The 19,918-nt window shown below is 30.0% G+C and overlaps 3 protein-coding genes across 3 annotated transcripts; 1 reads left to right on the top strand and 2 right to left on the bottom strand.

The window, feature by feature from the left end:
• Window positions 1-2,820: 2,820 nt before the first annotated feature.
• Window positions 2,821-4,052, bottom strand: LOC114394856 (transcription factor WER-like). The gene is made up of 3 exons (XM_028356523.1): window positions 3,886-4,052; window positions 3,551-3,680; window positions 2,821-3,461 (listed from the first exon to the last, which is right to left on the bottom strand). Exons 1-3 carry the CDS (start codon window positions 4,022-4,024, stop codon window positions 2,954-2,956), a joined length of 777 nt encoding a protein of 258 aa, XP_028212324.1. The 5' UTR covers window positions 4,025-4,052; the 3' UTR covers window positions 2,821-2,953.
• Window positions 4,053-6,995: 2,943 nt separating this feature from the next.
• LOC114394671 (myb-related protein 340-like) lies at window positions 6,996-8,706 on the bottom strand. Its single transcript, XM_028356343.1, has 3 exons — window positions 8,406-8,706; window positions 7,785-7,914; window positions 6,996-7,685 (listed from the first exon to the last, which is right to left on the bottom strand). Exons 1-3 carry the CDS (start codon window positions 8,542-8,544, stop codon window positions 7,115-7,117), a joined length of 840 nt encoding a protein of 279 aa, XP_028212144.1. The 5' UTR covers window positions 8,545-8,706; the 3' UTR covers window positions 6,996-7,114.
• Window positions 8,707-14,542: 5,836 nt separating this feature from the next.
• On the top strand, window positions 14,543-18,772 carry LOC114394928 (protein DOWNY MILDEW RESISTANCE 6-like). Its single transcript, XM_028356612.1, has 4 exons — window positions 14,543-14,818; window positions 15,635-15,885; window positions 17,325-17,646; window positions 18,276-18,772. The coding sequence occupies exons 1-4, from the start codon at window positions 14,618-14,620 to the stop codon at window positions 18,516-18,518; spliced, it is 1,017 nt and encodes a 338-aa protein (XP_028212413.1). The 5' UTR covers window positions 14,543-14,617; the 3' UTR covers window positions 18,519-18,772.
• The last annotated feature ends 1,146 nt before the right edge of the window (window positions 18,773-19,918 follow it).

Raw genomic sequence — 19,918 nt, 5'->3', positions numbered from 1 at the left:
CCAATGTTTGTTGACCTTTTACTTCCTTTTAGTATACATTATCATGTTCTTTCGAAGTTACCATTAAATATATGAGGAATGAATAAATGATTACTAGCAAATCTGGAATTCGCATGCTTCAAACCGAAGCGCTTTTGAACGAGCGACTGAAACCGAAAATGCTCCAATGTAGTTTGGGTGAGGCTGTCTCAGCATTTAGGTATAGATAGAGGTTAATTAAAGTCCAGTAGCAACTAAGGTGCAAGAGATTTTCTTTTTTTCTTCTCGATCACTACTATTCCTTCTTGGAAAGCAATTTTGATCCATAGCATAGTTTTAGCAGGAAACTTGATTAAATTTTTTTCTTAAGAATGGTTTTTAAAATATTCATATTAAACATAGAAATTTAATATACCTAATCTAATATTCATGGAAAACTTAAAAAGAATCCCCTACCAAACATTCCTATAATATTGATCAAGAAATCAAAATAAAAAGTTTTAATCGGAAAGATGCATGTGAGATCATGTTAAAGTGCATCAATAACATTTAAATACTTTTTTTTTCTTTTTATTCCTTAACTAGTATTTTTGGGGCATTGGTAGCATTAATTTTCCAATTTGATTTTTTTTTTGTTTCTTATCCAAAGTTGAACCTCATGGCTGTGCCTCCTAACAGTATATATTAGAACTGCAAATGTGCACTTTTCTTAATTTTCCAAAAGCACCTGGAAAATCTTCTATTCACACGGTTTGCTTGCCAATCTTTTTAAGGGAAAGAGTTTGGATTATGTTTTGGAATATATGTGAAGTATGCTTGCAGCATTTGTGTTCACTTTAACCATTTCAAGATTATGCTTGCTTCATGCTGTAAAGTATTCGCTCTTAATTAATTTGATTAAATAGCCTAGACTAGAAAGCAAATTCAACTAGGAGTCATTTGCGTAAAGAATCTAACTTATGGTCCCGTTCTACACCCCTCTTCATTCCAAAAGGCTACTATGGTTTTGCACTTCCCCACATTTAAAGCCAGATGCTGATCAAGAGACTATTTACCATGTTGCCAAGATTGTAATTTAAAATGTAGAAAGACGAAAATATTATTCCTGTTTATCCTTAAGAAAGATGCACACATGCCAACAACAAAAAAACATAGCTAAAACAAGTGGCCATGGAATCGGTTTCATCAATTGCTTTTTAATGCTGCAAGATAGTTAGGATGAAAGGATTTCATTTTATTTTTCCTATTATCCTAGAGTTATATGGACTTTATATCACCTATTAATTATGATTAGTTTAACGGGGAACGATTTGAGTGATTTGTATAAAATCTTAAGTTGGAATCTCATTGCTGCTATTATATAGACACACAAAAGATTCATATCCTCTAAAATAAATAATTCACTTTAGAGACAAAAAAAAAAGAAGCAATTTTAGGTTATGATGTGAAAATTAACCATAAGATTAAGTTGATTTTTTATTACTAATGACTAAACTTACTTAATTTATCTTCTAAAATGAATTGCCTATTTCGGAAGAGCTGGATCCAAATTGCAAAAATAGGATATGTAGATAGCTAGCTCTTTCGAGATATACAACAACAAATACTCATTGAAAGATGAAGGGATGGACAAACATACTTTGGTTGTACTTGGGTTGTTCTTACTAAAACGTAGTAACGCACACTTGGAATACAAATTAATGGAGGGCAGTTCATTACTTTCATACAATTTCTTGTAATATTTGAATTTTTTCTAGTTGTTATCCTTATAGTCTGTATTGCAAGCTATTTGTATTATTAATTGGCTTTTTTCCCCCTTGATTACATTGAAATTAATTTTAGATTGTTATTTGTATAATTGTATCTTACTCGTACGTACATCCTATTCTCAAGTCTAAATGGTTTCACATCAATAAATTGTCTTGGCTTATAAAAAAAAAGATGTTTTTTTATTTATAAAATACCCGTATCTTTTTTTATAATAATAAAAATTATTAAAAATTACCATGTTAACACTCAATATTATTCTTTCATATAATATTTTTTTGGGTCCGTATGTAATAACATCGCTTTTCAGAAAAGAAAAATCAGGTATTTGAAACATAGTTGGGCCATAGAAGGTGGCTGGCTATATTAGCTTGGGCTTCATCTTCTTTACCAACGTGGGCTTCAACTAGGCTTGCTAGTGGCACGGATGTAAGAAATTATGATTAGTTTTCTAATAGTGTATAATTTTTGAGTAATGATTCCTAAACTTTGTATTTAGACTTTAACACTTTATTTGGTAAACAAAAATTTGCCAAGAAAGAAAAAGAAGATATAGAAAATGCATATTTTTAAATTATTATCTTGTTCAACGGTTTCGAAAGGTAGCAGAGAAAGCAAAATAAAAAATAAAAACATTCCACATGTCTTGATTTCTCTTCATATATCCATCCCAAGAAAGAGGGGAAAACAAGATTATCTATTATAAATAATCGTATTTTATTAAGTCTTAAGGACATAATTATCTATATATTCAAGAAAAAAATTATTTGTTACTGTTCATGCTAAATTTTTTCCTCAAACTAAATCATTTAAAAATTAATTAGTCTTCCTATTAGTTTCTTTCTATTGATAAAATTCTTTATTTAGTTATTTATTCTCTTTTTCTTTTCTCAAATTGAAAAAATGCAAGAGATTTGATGGCAGACAACGAGTGAAAGCAATGATTGTAATATTAGTGCGCATTATAATTAACAAGTTTACGTCACAGGAAGCCTAGCAAAAAGATGGATTCAACATGGTACCGAGAATGACCAAAAAGAAAAAAGAAAAGAAAAAACTAATAAGATGGAGTCGTTGAACATATATAGCCTGGTTTATTAGTTATTGACTCCAATATTATGTTTGGGTTGAACTTATTTATTCAACTAGCTGCATAGCAAAACATATGAAATAGTTCATCTAAACATGTCTTTTTCGTAGAAGAGGGTTATATATCATCGAAATAAAAGATTTTATCGTGATTTTGCATGGAATCCTCTCCAACTCCAAAGGTAGCTTGATTTGGCACGACACTTTCGCTAAATTGGTTAACATAATCTGCAGAACATTGTGGTTCATCATCAAAGTCCCATAAACTAAACCATGAGCCATCATCCCCTAGTACTGTGTCTGGCCACGTGGATGAGAATCCCTCATGCATTGATGGAACAATGTATTGGTGCTCCATTGTTGGACACATGAAATCCACTTCTTTTTGCTTATTATTTTCTGTCTCATAGGATTTTGTTTCATTTTTTGTCTCTTCATGGGACTTGATGCTTTTGACATCATACTCTTGAGGTTGTTGCTTTTGTTTCAACTGTTTTAGCACCTTTGCCTTTTGCATTTCTAGCTTCTTGTGTTTGGATTTCCCACTCTTCTCGAAGTGAGTTCTCCAATAGTTCTTAATATCGTTATCAGTTCTTCCTGGCAAGTACTTTGCAATTGTAGACCACCTGTATATATTTGTAATTCCAGTAAATTAAGAAGTTTGAGGACAGAAAAAAGGAGGGAAGCGAGCTAGAATAAGGTGTCAATTACTTACTTGTTACCAAAAATTGCATGTAGTTCAATAATGATTCCTACTTCTATAGGTGTTAGTTGACCTCTCTTGAGGCCGGGCCTCAAATAATTTACCCATCTTAACCTGCAGCTTTTGCCATTTCTTTTTAATCCTGAAATTCAATTAAAGGTTAATTAGTATATATAACAGGAATATTTATATATTAGCTTTTGCCATTCAAGCTTTTGTCATATGTAATAATTAAACAGGAATATATATATATATATATATATATATATATATATATATATATATATATATATATATATATATATATATTAGCTTGCATGGGAATCAAAGTATTAAGTTATATATACCTGTACACTGGGCCACCGAGCTCCATCTACCCTCCCCATGCAAGCAAACATATTCACTTAGCAACTTGTCCTCTTCACCAGTCCAAGGGCCTTTCCTCCACTCTTTCTCGGTTGCTAGGGAACCCATCATAGCTTCCATGATTTCACTTTAATTAACTTCTTCGGTTTGATCCTCCTTATTATATCTGTGATTCCACAACATATCATGCTCGATATTTATACCATGTTGTAGTGGGCCACATTAATAATTATATCAAATAGGTATTATCATTGAGATCTTTGAATCTAATTTTTTCCTGTGTTCTTTGTTGTGATGTCAGCTATATATACTCCACGTTAATTTGTTTGAATCCCGGTGTTAAACGCGGTGCTTCACCGTACCACACTACATTGCCTTCCCAATGAGAATGGACCAAGTGGATCAAGGAAATCCTCAAGTAGCCGTGCGGAATATTATATTAAATACAAATAAATTTTCTAGCGAAAATTGAATGGTTTCATCTTATGCAGGACATAATCTTTAATCAAGCTAATAAATAAAAGGTTAAAAAAAAAAACTTGAGTGCCTTGTTGTTCACTTGAAAATGGCTTTTGATCCAATGCTAATCCAACAGGTGTATGATCCTTAATTTAGGATTGATATTACATGTAGATCGATTATTATTATAATATATTTGCAAGGCATTTTTATTTCGTTTTGTTTATTTTTTACCAACCTTGGATGTGTGCTTTAAAACTGTTGAATGAAACTAACCATTTAATTATTGGCATAATATTCCAATTATGGTATAGTGGGGAGCATGACTTTGTCCAAGGCGAGTCACTTAGCCAACACGTGGCCTCCCTAACTGCTTTTAGTATCATGTTTGGTGAGTTAGAACATTTTTTAATTGCTTAATCCGTATGATGATGCAAGGCGTTTTGCCCATAAATAGGTATTGATAGCAACTGAAACAATTGAAAAATGTAAATGGGTTGGCGAAAAGATGCAAGGAAGCTTCAAGATGTTCTAAAGTTTCTTATGGGATGCTCGATTTGATAGTAGTGAAAGATAATGGAAAACTTTAAGGATCTTCTTCGATTCAGAATTTTACCATTCTAAGTAAACCATATTTTATTGGCGTTTACGTGCACGTGTTACGCAAGAGAAGATTATGATCTTCTTCCCCAAGTCTAATTTGGACTGGTGATGCAAAATTAAGGACAATTGACTTCAAATTTTCTCCATATAAATGTTTGGCATAGTATATTAAGTGATTTTTTATTCTAGTAGGAAGAATATGCTGAATGTCCGTATCAGAGATTACTAGCTAGTATATGTTTGGATTAGCTTTATATAATGAGAAATAATTAATTGTTTTTATGATAAAATTGAAAATAATAAATAATTAATTTTACTTTTTAAAGATATTATCATGATTTTGTAGAATTGAATTGATTCTTCTATGTTATCTCAACACAGTATACATCACCGAGTATGCCTTAGTTTTAATTAGCGGTAGATGAGAACAAGGTGAATTGGAGATTAAAATGAATTGGAATATAATAGAATGAAATAGATTAAAAATATTCATTTTGGGGATTCTTGCTGGAAGCAACAACCATGCATGCCTGGTCTATATTCCGGTGGCTCGACGTACGTAGGATAAGGGCACACCGAGGAACTAAGATGGTACCAGCTAGAGACAAGCGGCAAGTGATATCCATGTTTGTTGGTTCTTACATTAATTCATGTATATAATTGTGCTTATGAAAATAAAATTGATGCTAATTTTTCAAGAAAACATAAATATTCAGTTGGTTCCAAGAAGAAGGAGCAAAGGAGATCACACCAAATTGAAATCATACACACTTGCCGGAAGATTTTGGTTTAATTGATAAGAGGATAGCTTCCACAACAGTTCTCACAAGTAGAATATGTATAATTTAAATTATAAGAATTTATTTAAAAGCTTAACAAAACTATAGCACAGTGTAGAATAGTTTAACCCTGAATTTAGAGGAAATAAAGAAGTGCTAGCTAGATGGGGAGGGCAAAGCAACCTATTCTTCTATGCTTTATTTCTTTCTTCTTCTTCTTTTTTTTTGTTTTGCTAATAAGCTTCTTTAGTTCATTTAAGTCTTACCTCTCGCATTTTAATTTTAAAATAGCTCTTAATAAATTAGGAAAAAAATGCTTGGAACTCAATTTTTTTTAATGCATCTTCTTTTATTAGTTAAAATTTATTAAAGATAACAATTTTTTTTAGTCTGACATGATATTTACTTATTTTTTCTCCTAATTTTATAATTTTTAATAAAATTTAATTAATTATAGAAATTTTTTTTGAAAAAAAATGTTTCTAGCACTCCTCAATTATACAATATATCTATATAACTCGATATTAAAATACTCTTGATAACCCGTTTTCTTCTTCACACACTCACTCACAGGCACCAATGCACCAATGCGACGCAAATGCAACACTCAGATTCAACAGTATGGCTCTCTCTTTTACACTAGCAGACCTAGGCATCATGTGACATTGCGACATCAATATAGCAATAAATCATAAAGGATGGTGCAATGAATTTTAGGGTTTTAATGTAAATGGAATAGACCTATTGCGTTCCAAATTGTGAGTAAGTTAATGAATATGGGCATCGTCTCAATTAAGATGGGCCAAAGCGAGGCCCAACACATCAGTGGAACAAGGCAACAAGCATGTTGCACCAGTCAAGGAATCTGTGGGACAAGACGTGAAATGGGCTATTGCTTCGAATTCCTGCCCTCCCAAGTTGATTTCTGCACTCTTTACGAAATGTTTTTTAACCTTTAATTTAGAATGATTATTCCAGAATCCAAAAGGAAAGTACATTCTGAAATATAATTTTATATTATGAAAAAATAGACATTCTGAAAGGAAAAAGAAAATACAAGAAGTAACATAAAAAATGCAGAAAGCAATAGCAAGTGGAATAACTTATTACACGGCCCAAGTAATGGTTTTTTTTAGCTTTTTATTTTTTTTATCTAAAATAATGATTCCTTTAAATTTTTTGTAAGTTTTTTTTTACAACAATATTTCTAAGAAAATAAATTAATATTTGTATTAAAATGATACATTACATAAAAATAATATTTTGTTTATTAATACAAGTTAATTTATGCCAATCACAGGAAAGCCTAGTAAAAACATGCATATAAGTATATTCAACTAGCTGCATGCAAAGCCAAACATACGAAAGTTCATACAAACATGTCTTTTCCATAGAAGAGGCTATCATATGTATCAACAAAACAAGAAGTTTTAACATGATTTTGCATGGAATAATCCCCTCCAGCTCCAAAGGAAGTTTGATTTGGCATGGCACATTTGCCAAACTGGTCAACATAATCAGAAAAACCTTGTGGTTCATCAAAGTCCCATAAACTAAACCATGAGCCATCATCCGCTAGAGTGTCTTGCCACGTGGACGAGAATCCGTCATGCATGGAAGGAACGGTATATTGGTGCTCTATTGTTGTTGGATACATGAAGCCCATTTCTAAGATTTCTTGCTGATTATTATTTTGTGTGTGGAAGGATTTTGTTTCGTTTTCGGTCTCTTCATGAGACATGCTGCTTTTGATATCATATTCTTGAGGTTGTTGCTCATGTTGTTGTTTTTGTTTCAATTGTTTAAGCACGTTTTTCACTTTTGGCCTTTGTAGCTTCTTGTTGTGTTTGGATCTCTCCCTCTTCCCAGAGTGGGTTCTCCAGTAGTTCTTAATTTCGTTATCAGTTCTACCTGGCAAGTACTTTGCGATTGTAGACCACCTGCATGTATTTGTAATTCCCGTTAAAATAATAATAATTAAGTTTTAGAAATTAAGAAAAAAGAGGGAAAGGAGAATATGATGTCTATATATTAATTACTTGTTACCCAAGATTGCATGCAGTTCAATAATCATCTCTTCTTCCCGAGGTGTTAATTGAGCTTTCTTGAGGCCGGGTCTCAAATAATTTACCCATCTTAACCTGCAGCTTTTGCCGCTCCTGTTTAATCCTGAAATTCAATTAAAGGAGAATTAACAAGGTAGAACACTGTGTAATAAGAAGGTTGAAGCTAGGGAAATATGTAGAAATTTCTTAATTTTCAATCAAAAGTGTGTGTCATATAAGTCACACAAAAATAACTAGGGAAAATTTCACACCTATATAGTCACATTTCATTCACACTGATCTTATAATCAAGTGATTGAACTAAATTGCAAAGGAGTAAAATTTTACCATTCACTTTAGGGTAAAATAATATACCTATATATGTAATACGTTTGCGAAAAGGGCAAACAAATATATGCATGCATACAAAAAAGTGGACTAATTTCAATCTTTTTTTTGTCTATGTATATTTCTCTCCATTTTTCACTTTTCTCCTTGTTTTTCACATTCCCAAATTTCACTTCTATCGTGCACACCCTAATAATGTAGGAGTGGTACGGTGCAATTCATAAACAATTCATAACATATGGGAATCAAAGTGTAAGTTATATATACCTGTAAGCTTTGCCACCGAACTCCACCTACCTTCTCCATGCAAGCTAACATACTCACATAGCAACTTATCCTCTTCACCAATCCAAGGGCCTTTCCTCCACTCTTTCTGCGTTGCAAGTGAACCCTTCATAGCTACCATGATTTCACTTTAATTAACTTCTTCGACACGATCCTACTTATATCTGCGATTTCTATAACATATAATGCTCCATTTATATCATGTTATAAGGGGCCATCTTAAATAGGTAGTATTATCATTGAGAACTTTGAAATCAATTCCTCAGTGTTCTTTATTGTGATGTCAGCTATATATTAATTCCATGTCTCACAGCTTCATTACCTTTCCAATGAGAATGGGGCTAGTGGATCAAAAGCAAATCTTAAGATCCAGCACGGAATATAATAATTAACTAAGTACAGATATATTCCAGTGAAAATGGTTCATCATATATGCACGACATAATCTTTAATCAAGACAAATAAAATAAAATAAAATAAACAGGAGTGCTTTGTTGTTCCCTTGAAAGTGGCTTTTGGTCCAATGCTAGTCCAACAGCTGTATGATTAATTATAAATCCTTAATTCCGGATTTAGATTACATGCATGTAGATTGATTATTATTAGAATACATTTGAAAAGAATGGTATATTTTGTTTTTTTACCAACCTTCGTTGTGTGCTTTAAAATTGTTCAATGAAACTGACCATAATTTTCAGCATAGGATTCCAAATTAAGGTATAATGGGGGAACATGACTATGTGAAAGGTGAGTCGCTTAGCCAACACGTGGCCTTCCTACTGTAATTGGTAGCATATTTGGTGCAATTTAATTGCTTAATTCATATGATAATGAAAGGAGTTTTGCCCGTAAATAGGTATTGATAGCAACTGAAACAATTGAAAAATGTAAAGGTGTTTGCTAAAAGATGCAAGGAAACTTCAAGATCTTCTAAAGTTTCATAGGCTTGGTATGGGATCCTTGATTTGATAGTGCTGAAAGATAATGGAATGCTTTTTAGATCTTCTTGGCTAAAAAATTTGGCCATTCAAAGTAGACAATATTAGTGGGGTTTACGTGCACGTGTACATATGCAAGATTACGATCTTCTTCCTCAAATCTAATTTTGAGCAATAATGCAAAATCAACGACAATTGACTTCAAAGTTTTATTCTGTAGCAAGAATATGCCGACCCTTCGTACTCTATGCTCATAATAGCGTCGAGCATCGAAGATTATTGCACGTACATCGCCCAGCATGCCTTAGCTCCTAGATAAATCCAGCACAAATGAATATATATGTTATCCCCGCCCAATATCATAGTATTCGTCAGTTATATTGGACAAAATATTTTAGTTAATTTTTATTTTTTTATTAGTTAAAAAACTTGTTTAATTATTTAATAAATAATTTTTTTAATAATGTTTAATATTTTTAAATGCTATTTGAATTAATATTTTTTAAAATATTATTTTTTTATATTTTTTTGTTTTTATTATTAATTCTTAATATGCTTATCAGATTTTTTAATTACTTTTTTAAAATAAATTATTATTTTATTATGTTTTTTGTCATTTTATATTTTTTAATTATTTTAACCGTTGATTTTATTGAATAATTACAAATTAATAAGTGATTTTTTCAACTTGTAATTATCAATTAATTTTTCAACTTTTAATTAACTTTTCAATAAATTTTACCAAACATAACCTACATCATCAGGGTCACGAATTTTGTTAGTGTAATACACACTTTAAACATCTCATAACGTGCGTTAATTTATTATTGAGTATATAATAAATTTCCTTGGCAAGAGATCATTTTTCATAAATCCATTCTCGTTAATAGATAAGTTCGAGAAAAAGTTTCTCATAACATGAGAATAATAGACGGTGTTAAGGCTAACAAACCTTTCTAAAGCTTGCTCTTTGATTAGCTCTTGAAATTAAATTCTTGAAGGAGCAATCCATCGATCGTCGTTCAGTAGACTGTGTTAATTAAGACTTAAGACTAACAAACCATATCAATCTCTCTGTTTGTTTGTCTGCATATCTCTATTTATTTGTTTGTCCATATGATTTTTGTCACTCTATTTATTTGTCTAATTAAATAATTAAATTTTTTATCAATCTAATTATTTACTATAAACATAAAATATTTTTTGGTCCTTATATTTTTTTTATGAAAATTGGTGCTAATTTTTATATTTTAACTTTGATCAATTTTGTACAGAAACTTTAGAAAGCAAGGATTTTTATTCCTTTTCATAAGCGATTGTCACTATGAGAAGCGATGAAAAACAATACTTTTTGTAAAGTTTATGTACCAAATTTATTAAAGTTCAAGTGAAGGACTAAAATCAAATTTTACCGGAAGTATATAAGAACAGAAAACATATATTTTATCCTTTGTATGTTAAAAATATTTATTTATTAAATTTTAATTATAATATAATTTATATATTCAAAATATTTGCTTCTTATAAATTTTAGTTATATAAATATTTATGATGTGCATTACGAAGTATGTGTGTGAAAACCTAATTTTATTTGGATGAACACTCAAAATCTTGGGTATTTGTTTTTTATTTTTATTATCAGCCATTACAATTTTATTTTTAAAAAAAACAAGGTTTAGTTTCTCCCTCTTATATTTAGAGGTGTTTATAGTCGGTTGAGTTAAATTTGGCTAATTAAACCCATTACTCAATTCAAGCAAAATTAATCACTTGGTTGAGTTAGGTTGAATTTTTGTAAGTTTTTTTTTTTTAAACTCAACCCAATCCAATTAGAAATGAATTGATTTAAGTTGGATCAAATTGGGCCTCGACAATTTAAATTTTATGCTAAATATTCTAAAACTGAAGTTCTGATAAGGGCAAAAAATAGTAGACAACAGAAATTCTGATTACTTTGACAATGAATGTATGGAGTGCAATATTCTCATTATTTAGAAAATCAAAATGAAAAACGGAAATGACTAGGTGGGAATTTAGGTATTAAGATAGATTGACTTCCATAGATTCAATTTCATATCCTATGTATACTAATAAATAGAGATTGACACTTAATTGGTAGATAATGGTTTTTCATATCTTATTTTGTGAGTAATTATTTTTTTAAAATGATTTTTAGATTTTTTTTAATTTTCAAATAAAAGGTTTAAAAAATAAAATAAATCTTCTTTGGATGATAAAAAGTAGTTTGATTAATTTTTGGATTAATTTCCACATGAAGGGATGAAGATATGGATGATAAAAGATTGGAGTTGTAAAAGTGCAGGATCAGAGCTTAAGCCTGGGATCACTGACGCATCATCCCAGTGATTTTTTTTAAAAGAAAGTGATTGCTTAACAAAGTACTTGATTTTTTTTTTAATTTAGTATATATATAGTAATTTTAATAAAATTTAATATCGCATCAATGGATCAACAGATTGGGTGCATGAATTCATGAGTTTAAAATTTAAAACCCAGGAGTCGATTCAATCATGATAGAGTTTGAATACCAAACACTCAATAAATCTAATCCAAACTTATTGGCTGATTTTGGATCAAATCAAAGTTGTGAATTACTTATACAATTGTACTGAATATTCCTATTTATTTTGTTTATGACTCAAATATAAAAAAAATATTAATAATATCTTTCCTAAAACATTATTCATTTTATTGTAATTTTATTTTCAAAGACTCTTTTATATTCTATATCATAAAATTAAATGATGTTAATTAATTTTTTTAATTAATATAAAATTAGTTAATTTTACTTATATGTATGCCTAAAAAAATATAAATTAAAAAACACAACGAAAGTTGGAGTTTTTTTCTTCTTCTCATATTGTGTTTTATTTATTTACTTATCCTTTTATTTCTACCATAAAATGGAAAATTCATATTAGTTTGACTTGCAAGTAGAAAACAAGAGGTCGACAGAGGACTTTGCTAATTACAAATGCATGGCAATACTCTTTCCAGCGGTTTTCTGTCTTTTCCAACGAAACCTTTTTCTTCCGGGCAAAGGACGGTTGGCCAACCACTCTCTGACGTTCTCATGATCCCGTGGGAAAGTGGCACTCCGTTTGGTTTTCTTTTTTTTAACGAAACTTCTCTATAAAAAAAATACAATATATATATTAAAAACTAAAATAATATTATAGAAACTATTAAAAAATAAAACATCTAAATTATAAAGAATAAAAAAATATATTGATCATTACAATATTATGTTACACCAGCCTTCAACATGACCCATATTTTGGCACATCAAGCATGCATGTAAGAGAACAATGGCCATTATTTAAACCACTTAATACAAAATTAAAGTGGGTATGGAAGCATTTGTAATGTATACGAATATCTTGGGGTCAAATTTTCACGCATGTACTACATTTAATGATTTAGCCCAACGTGGATGGCTGTATGACTGTAAATTCATCTATCTGTTTATGTTGCGCCACGTTGTTTGCTGTAATAATCTTGACTAGCTAGCTAGTACTACCATGAATCTAAATGGAAAATGTCTTTTTTATATGCTAAGTGGGTCTATAAATTTGCCCGTACACATATATATTTCGCTAATGTGTAAAATAGAGTTAGTTAGGTTGGCATTTTGATATAGGCCAAAGAGTAGACTAAAGGGAAAAAAACATTCAACAATGTAGGTAGACTAATTTCAAAGTTGAGTCGAGAAAGATATAATGTTAAGTTTGGAATTTCTACTTAATTTTCTCTTTGATATAGGATAATATATATTTTTAGTTTAGTTTTTGTTTTCTTTGAGCATTATCCTTTTCCCTAAATGTTTGTCAAGGAAGAGAAACAATAAATGTAAACTTGATTCGTGTTTAAGACTTTATTGACATGTTTGGTTTCAAATGGATGTGTCTTTCCAGATACCACATATATGTAATTTTAAAAAAGTTAAGTAACAAGTAATAATGGGCTCGAGATTTAATCCAAGATTAATCAAATGGCATTAGGAAACAGATGCTGGTGCCGGTCAGATCAAGATTACTGGAAAACAGCTAAATTTAATGGCATTTATTTAACAGCATAAGCAAAAAGCATCCACGTCATGAACTAGTTGTTTAACATGGGGTAATACGAACAGATTGCTCACTCTGAGTCATCATGTGATGTAGTCATTGTTTTCCCACCCATTTTAACTTTTCTCGGAATCTTCATGTTTTTCAATAATCAATTTAGTAATTAAAAAACGACATTGTTTATGAATTAATTATGAACGTCCATAAGTTGACCTGTTCCAAATTGCCGACTTCAACATATTCTGTTCTATCTTGCTGGGCTACGCATCCCACGAAATTGTAATAAAAATGTAATCTGATTTGTTTCTAATTATAAAAAAATTCTTAATTTTAAGAATTTTTTTATAAGATCATTTTTTAATATTTAAATAGATTAATCATTTTTATTTTTACATATCTTAAAGTTAATTATTATTATTTTTTAAAACTAATTACTATGATGTAAGCTCATGACAACTAATTAATGTGTAAACAGTGGTAATCCTTATCTTTTTAATTTAACTATACCTCTTTAAAATAAAATAATACCAGTTTCTTGGTACTATATATGATATATACTTCTTTATAAAAATAATGCCAGTTTCCTGTTAAAATAATACCAATAAAAAAAACTTATATTCTGTAAATAGTACCAATATGGCCTAAAGCAGTTAAAATTAATTAATATAAAATATGATTTTTCTGTCTATAGTATATCTACCTCTATTTTTAGGGTTATAATGTATCTACTTCTCAATTGCAACTTGATAAGTAACTATAATTCAATGAATTGACTAAATTTTCTACAATTATCTATAATTATCTATCGAAGTTGATGATAACGGTGAGGTGGCAATATAATGTTATAGTAGTAGACTAGTATTTTTAGTAGACTTCAAAAGTCAATGTGTGAATTGCGTAAATGAATCTTATACATTTATTAAGTAGGTGACGCCTTATTTTTTTTTTCAAAGTCAAAACTCCACCAATCAGAATTCAGACTTAATACGTTATAAATAAAAAAAGGAATTTATACATAATTTAAAATTTTCTTTTTCTCTCTCTCTCTATATATATATATATATAAGGAATATATCTATGAAATCAAATTAGGCCTTCATTGCCTTGTACACTATATATAGAAAACACATTCACACACATTCAAGAGAATATAGGCGTTAACAATAACATGGATCAAAAGCTTGTCTCAAGCTGGTTCCATCTTCATTCCTCAGTGCCCTTATCCTACGTGCAACCACCGGAAAGTAGACCAGGCATGGTTGAAGCTTCCAGCAAGAGAAAAATCCCGGTGGTGGATCTTGGGCTACATGATCGTGCTGAAACCTTGAAACAGATTTTGAAAGCCTCCGAGGAGTTTGGATTTTTCCAGGTTCTTTCTGAATAATTTTCTTTCCCTTTGTCATAAGTAATTTCAGTACCTATGTATTTTCTACTTCCATCATATCTCAGAACTCCTCTTTTTTAAAATTAATCAGCACGCGTAGCAGGTAATTACTATATTGTAAAAAAAAATCCAGATAACAAAGTGCTTCATTTTCATGTGCTAACAATATGTAGAGTTAATTATACTTATAGTCTTTTATGCATTACATTGTGCAACTGTGGTACCTAGAATTTCAATTGCATAAATAGGATCTTCAAGATATTGTAAGTTTAGGGTTTCTTTTTCTTCCATTAGTTTTTTGTTAAATATATTAAATAAATTTCACAAACTCCACTCAAATTATACTTGATGATGATGTGGAAATGATATGTCATGTAACACATGTTAATGTGATTTTATTGTATTTTTAATTCCTTATTAATGTAATATTATAGAGATTAAAAATGTAATTAATCTATGCCAACATGTGTGAAGTAGCTTCAATTGTTTTGTCATCTTCTAACATCATGTTAGTAAAAATCTATTAAATATTTAATGAAAGCTTGATATATGAATCAAAATCACATAATTAATATATCTAAATAACCTAATTTGTACAACTATTACTTGGAGGATCAAAGTTGTACAATACGAATAAAAATGTAATTAAGTCAAATATGTATGATTAAAAAAGAGCAGCCAAATGACATTATAACTCCCACATAATGGGGTCTATAGGACTCTTAAGGTCAAAGTTCCTCCTCACCTCTGCTAAAATCGTGAACTGATTTGGTTAATGTATATGAAAAAACTGTGATGTAGGTTATCAACCATGGAGTTTCCAAGGAATTAATGGATGAAACACTGGATATTTTCAAGGAATTTCATGCCATGCCTGCTGAAGAAAAGATAAGGGAAAGCTCCCGGGACCCAAATGGAAGTTGCAGGCTTTATACAAGCCGCGAGATTAACGACAAAGATGTCGTTCAGTTTTGGAGGGACACATTAAGACACATCTGTCCACCTTCAGGAGAATTCATGGAATTTTTGCCTCAAAAACCTGCAAAATATCAGTAAAATAATCTTCATTTCTGTCTATTGCTTTCATTTTATGTAGTTTGTGTGTGTAAATAATAGTATTTAATTTGAAGTATATATATATTGCTTCTTCTGTAACTTAATTTCAATGAGCTTCACGAAATGCAATCTTATTTCATCTTTGAGTCAGCATTTGAATAAATTATAAATCCTTGACATTGATAATGATACTATAAATTTCAATTCTAGTAAGAGGTGCTAATTTGAATGTAGAAGTTGATGTGTCCTCGGGTCAGCTGACAATGATGTCTTACAAAATTATAGTAGGTCACAATCAATTTTTTTAATTCCATTCTATTCTTTGAAGCATAATTAATTCCTATAAATTTTATTTCTACAATATTTCAAATTCTTCTAATTTTTTTTATTTTTTTTTGCTTCAGGCATTTCCTAAAATAGTTGATATATAATGAGATTTTAACCATTACACTTGGTTTAGTCTGAACATCCATGAGTCACCACTGATTCTTCTGCAATGTCCGTATGCATTCTTTATACCACGGGCAGCTAAAGGTTTAATTAAGACCACTTCTGTCATTACCACTAAGTACATTCCATTCATCACTGTGTTGGTAACCATTATTATCATCTCTACCTACCGTTACTATTGTTGCATATCTAGTCTTAATTACCAAAAAGTCACAATTAATGAGCACATCCACCATATATAGTCTCTGCTAACATCAGTACAATTGCCATCAACACTTTCATATAGTAGTTACCACCCCATTACGTACAACTAACTACCTTCCCTCTTCATGAAAACACACACACACACAAATCCAGCTGACAAATACTTCACAATTTTTCCGTATATGAGAAAGTTATTTTGTTTTTAAAAAAAGCCCATTCTAAAGGGTCATTGTCTTAATTATAATTGTTATTATATTACTATTGGTATTATCAATGATCCTAATCTTATCAAGAAAAATAATATTCTCTCTGAGATTTCATATATAAGAAAAAGAATAAATATATTTTTCTTTATCCTAAATATAAAAAAATTAACTAATTTTATTTCATTTAATGCTATTATTTTAAAATATCCTTCATTTAATTAAGGTTATAGTTCCAATGAATCTTTTTTATTTCATATATCAAGTTTGATATAGTTAAATGTAATTAACTAATTTAGTTTCAATGCAGAATAAATTATAAGGAAAAATTTAGTTGCTAACGGAGATTGATATAATTAAATGTAATTAACTAATTTTTTAGTCATTGAGAATCATTTTTTTTTCTCTTTTATATTTAAGACTTGAGTGAGTATTATTTATCTTCTTTTAAAACTCAACTCATTCTAATTAATGAAAACAAAAATTAATGAAAAAGTTATTGGTGTCCACTACAAATTGGCTATTAGTTTAATGTTCAATAATTTAACTTCTTTTTTTTTGGTGATGGCACATTGCAGTGAAGTTGTTGCGAAATACGCACAAGAAATGAGAACACTAGGACTCAAAATTTTGGAGCTGTTATGTGAAGGATTAGGACTTGACCAAAATTACTGTTGTGGTGAACTTAGTGATAGTCCATTATTGCTAGCTCATCACTACCCGCCTTGCCCAGAACCAACTTTAACTTTGGGAGCTCCCAAGCACCGAGATCCTAACCTTGCAACCATTCTGCTTCAAGAAAATGATATAAATGCACTTCAAGTCTTCAAGGATGGGGAATGGATTGTTGTTGAACCAATTCCTTATGCTTTTGTGGTGAACATTGGGCTTATGTTGCAGGTACATATTTATCCATCATGTCGGCTCAGAAATTAATAAACTATTTGACATTGATATACTCTACAAAATAATAGTTATTTTAAATTATTTTATACAATTAAAAATAAAAAAAAGAGTAATAATTTTATAAAATTAATCTTATATTATCATTATTTTATTTATAATTTTTTTTATCGATTATTAATATTATAAAAAATATAAGTAAAAAAATAATTAATATTATATTAAAATTTAAATAATAATTTTTTATATATAATTTCTTTTCTTAGAAGATAATTATAATATGTTTAGTTGACATAGTATTTGTACACTTTTTTCTAACACATCACATCTAAGTGTTAGATGATGATTAATTACTTAATGGGATTGAAATTACTAGCTCTCGTGTCTTATTTCTTTCTCTGTTCTCTCAAATTAAAAATTGAGTTGTGGTACCAAGAATGAATAGTATATTCTTATAGTCTTTTCCAATTTTATTTTTTTAATGATCGACCATGCGTTATTTTTAATTAGGAAAACATGAAAAGGGTAAATAGGTCAAGTGATTTGGTTCCTAATTCTCATTCATGATTTGATAAGGTTTTGCATGATGAAATTCAACTTAATGTCTGTGACTTATCACTGTGCAGATCATTAGCAATGGAAGGTTGGTTGGTGCTGAACACCGTGTTGTCACAAATTCAGGCATTGGGAGGACCACTGTTGCATATTTCATCCGTCCAACAAATAAACAGATTATAGAACCTGCAAAGCCTTTGTTAAGTTCTGGTGCTCGCCCAATCTACGGGTCCATTACATATGAAGAGTTCTTGAGAAATTTCTTGAGCAAGGGTCCTGAAATTGAACAAGAATTGCTCTTAAAACCTTCGTAGGAAAGTGCACTTTATAGACACGTTAATGCATGCCCCTCTCAAATTTCATACAAATTTATACATATCTTGTTTGCACGTGAATAATCTTCGGTGGCTTATCTAAAGAATTCAATATGTTTGTCACCTTAGGAAGTATTATTTGTGATGTAATTTTTGTACTTTTAAACGCTACGGGGTATGTTGTGTAGCCAGTATATGTACCCATCCTATCGTTGAAAAGTTAATTGCAATTTAGAAATTTTATTTATTAATAACTGCTTGCCTACGATTAATTTTTGGTTGCAACTTCTGCCTCCATTTGCAAGTATGATTCAGGTTCAAATATTGTCAAATCTTCTTGATGCAGGTAATAATAAGTTGAAGAGTTAAAAAGCAATTGATCCATGAAATGTTTTACGTATATACCAATAGCAAAGTCTTTTTCTTGTTCATCCCAAGGGGGAAAGAGGATAATATTCCAATTATAGCTGGGTGCTAGTTTACTAGTTTCATAGCTTGTAAGGGTTGAGTAATCCAAGTATCCTTTATCCTCTTTTATATATAAAGTTTATTTTGCTGATAAAAAAGAAACCAATTGAATTTTAGATTCTTAAAATATAACGTTAAGTATCTAAAATATTAGTTTTGGTCTTTAAAAAACTTCACTTATTTCATATTAGTCCATGAATTTTTTTAAATTCGATACTACGTTTCAAAAATAGTAATTTGTTAACCAAGTTAGATCCAATGTGGTATCATTTTTGTTAGGGTTTTGCTATTGGCACTCGTGACTTGCTATACCCCTCCAATTTTTTTTTATAAAAAAATATTGATGAGAATGCCCCCACAACAAAAATTTCATTGGGTATATCCATGACTTATACAACAAGAAACTTGTTTCCATTATATAATTGAATGTCTAGCTACATAAAACAAGAATGCATTTTGGTTGTAGCATATTTTTTTCACATCCTCTATTAACGATAGAAATATGTACGTTTCTATTGTGTAGTTGAGAATTTTTTTAATAATTTTTTTTTTGTTTCAAAAGGAGATGACATAAAATAATTTCCTAAACTACTTTTCAAAAATAATTTGATAAATATATTTGGATACGAGAATATCAAGAAATCATACAAGAAAAATATATAAAAATGTTAATTGGGAGAATAGCTAGAGAAAGTGAGTTTCTTCCACTTCTGATAACTGCTAAATAATAGTGAATTAATAGTGGAAAATCGGTCTAAAATTAACTTAGAATTAATTATTTAGCAGTTATTTATGCTTTAATTTGGAAAGATTTAATTAAATTGAATTTTTGGTTGCAGATATAAAATTGGAGGTGTAACAAGCAAAAAGGGATTGAAGAAAAGAAGAAAATTTGAAGAAGGCCCAGTCCAATACGCACGCCTACGAAGGTC

This window comes from Glycine soja, chromosome 18 (assembly GCF_004193775.1).
Source record: "Glycine soja cultivar W05 chromosome 18, ASM419377v2, whole genome shotgun sequence".
Taxonomy (NCBI): domain Eukaryota; kingdom Viridiplantae; phylum Streptophyta; class Magnoliopsida; order Fabales; family Fabaceae; genus Glycine; species Glycine soja.
The sequence above is the reverse complement of the archived record's forward strand: the minus strand, read 5'-3'. Positions and strand labels throughout refer to the sequence as shown.

Coding starts and splice junctions, on each gene's coding strand:
- LOC114394671 (XM_028356343.1), bottom strand. CDS start 8,544: ATGGTAGCTATGAAGGGTTCACTTGCAACGCAGAAAGAGTGGAGGAAA. Junction 7,915..8,405: donor TTCGGTGGCAAAGCTTACAG/GTATATATAACT, acceptor ATTGAATTTCAG/GATTAAACAGGAGCGGCAAA. Junction 7,686..7,784: donor CATGCAATCTTGGGTAACAA/GTAATTAATATA, acceptor AAATACATGCAG/GTGGTCTACAATCGCAAAGT.
- LOC114394928 (XM_028356612.1), top strand. CDS start 14,618: ATGGATCAAAAGCTTGTCTCAAGCTGGTTCCATCTTCATTCCTCAGTG. Junction 14,819..15,634: donor AGGAGTTTGGATTTTTCCAG/GTTCTTTCTGAA, acceptor ACTGTGATGTAG/GTTATCAACCATGGAGTTTC. Junction 15,886..17,324: donor CAAAAACCTGCAAAATATCA/GTAAAATAATCT, acceptor GGCACATTGCAG/TGAAGTTGTTGCGAAATACG.
- LOC114394856 (XM_028356523.1), bottom strand. CDS start 4,024: ATGGAAGCTATGATGGGTTCCCTAGCAACCGAGAAAGAGTGGAGGAAA. Junction 3,681..3,885: donor CTCGGTGGCCCAGTGTACAG/GTATATATAACT, acceptor ATTGAATTTCAG/GATTAAAAAGAAATGGCAAA. Junction 3,462..3,550: donor CATGCAATTTTTGGTAACAA/GTAAGTAATTGA, acceptor AAATATATACAG/GTGGTCTACAATTGCAAAGT.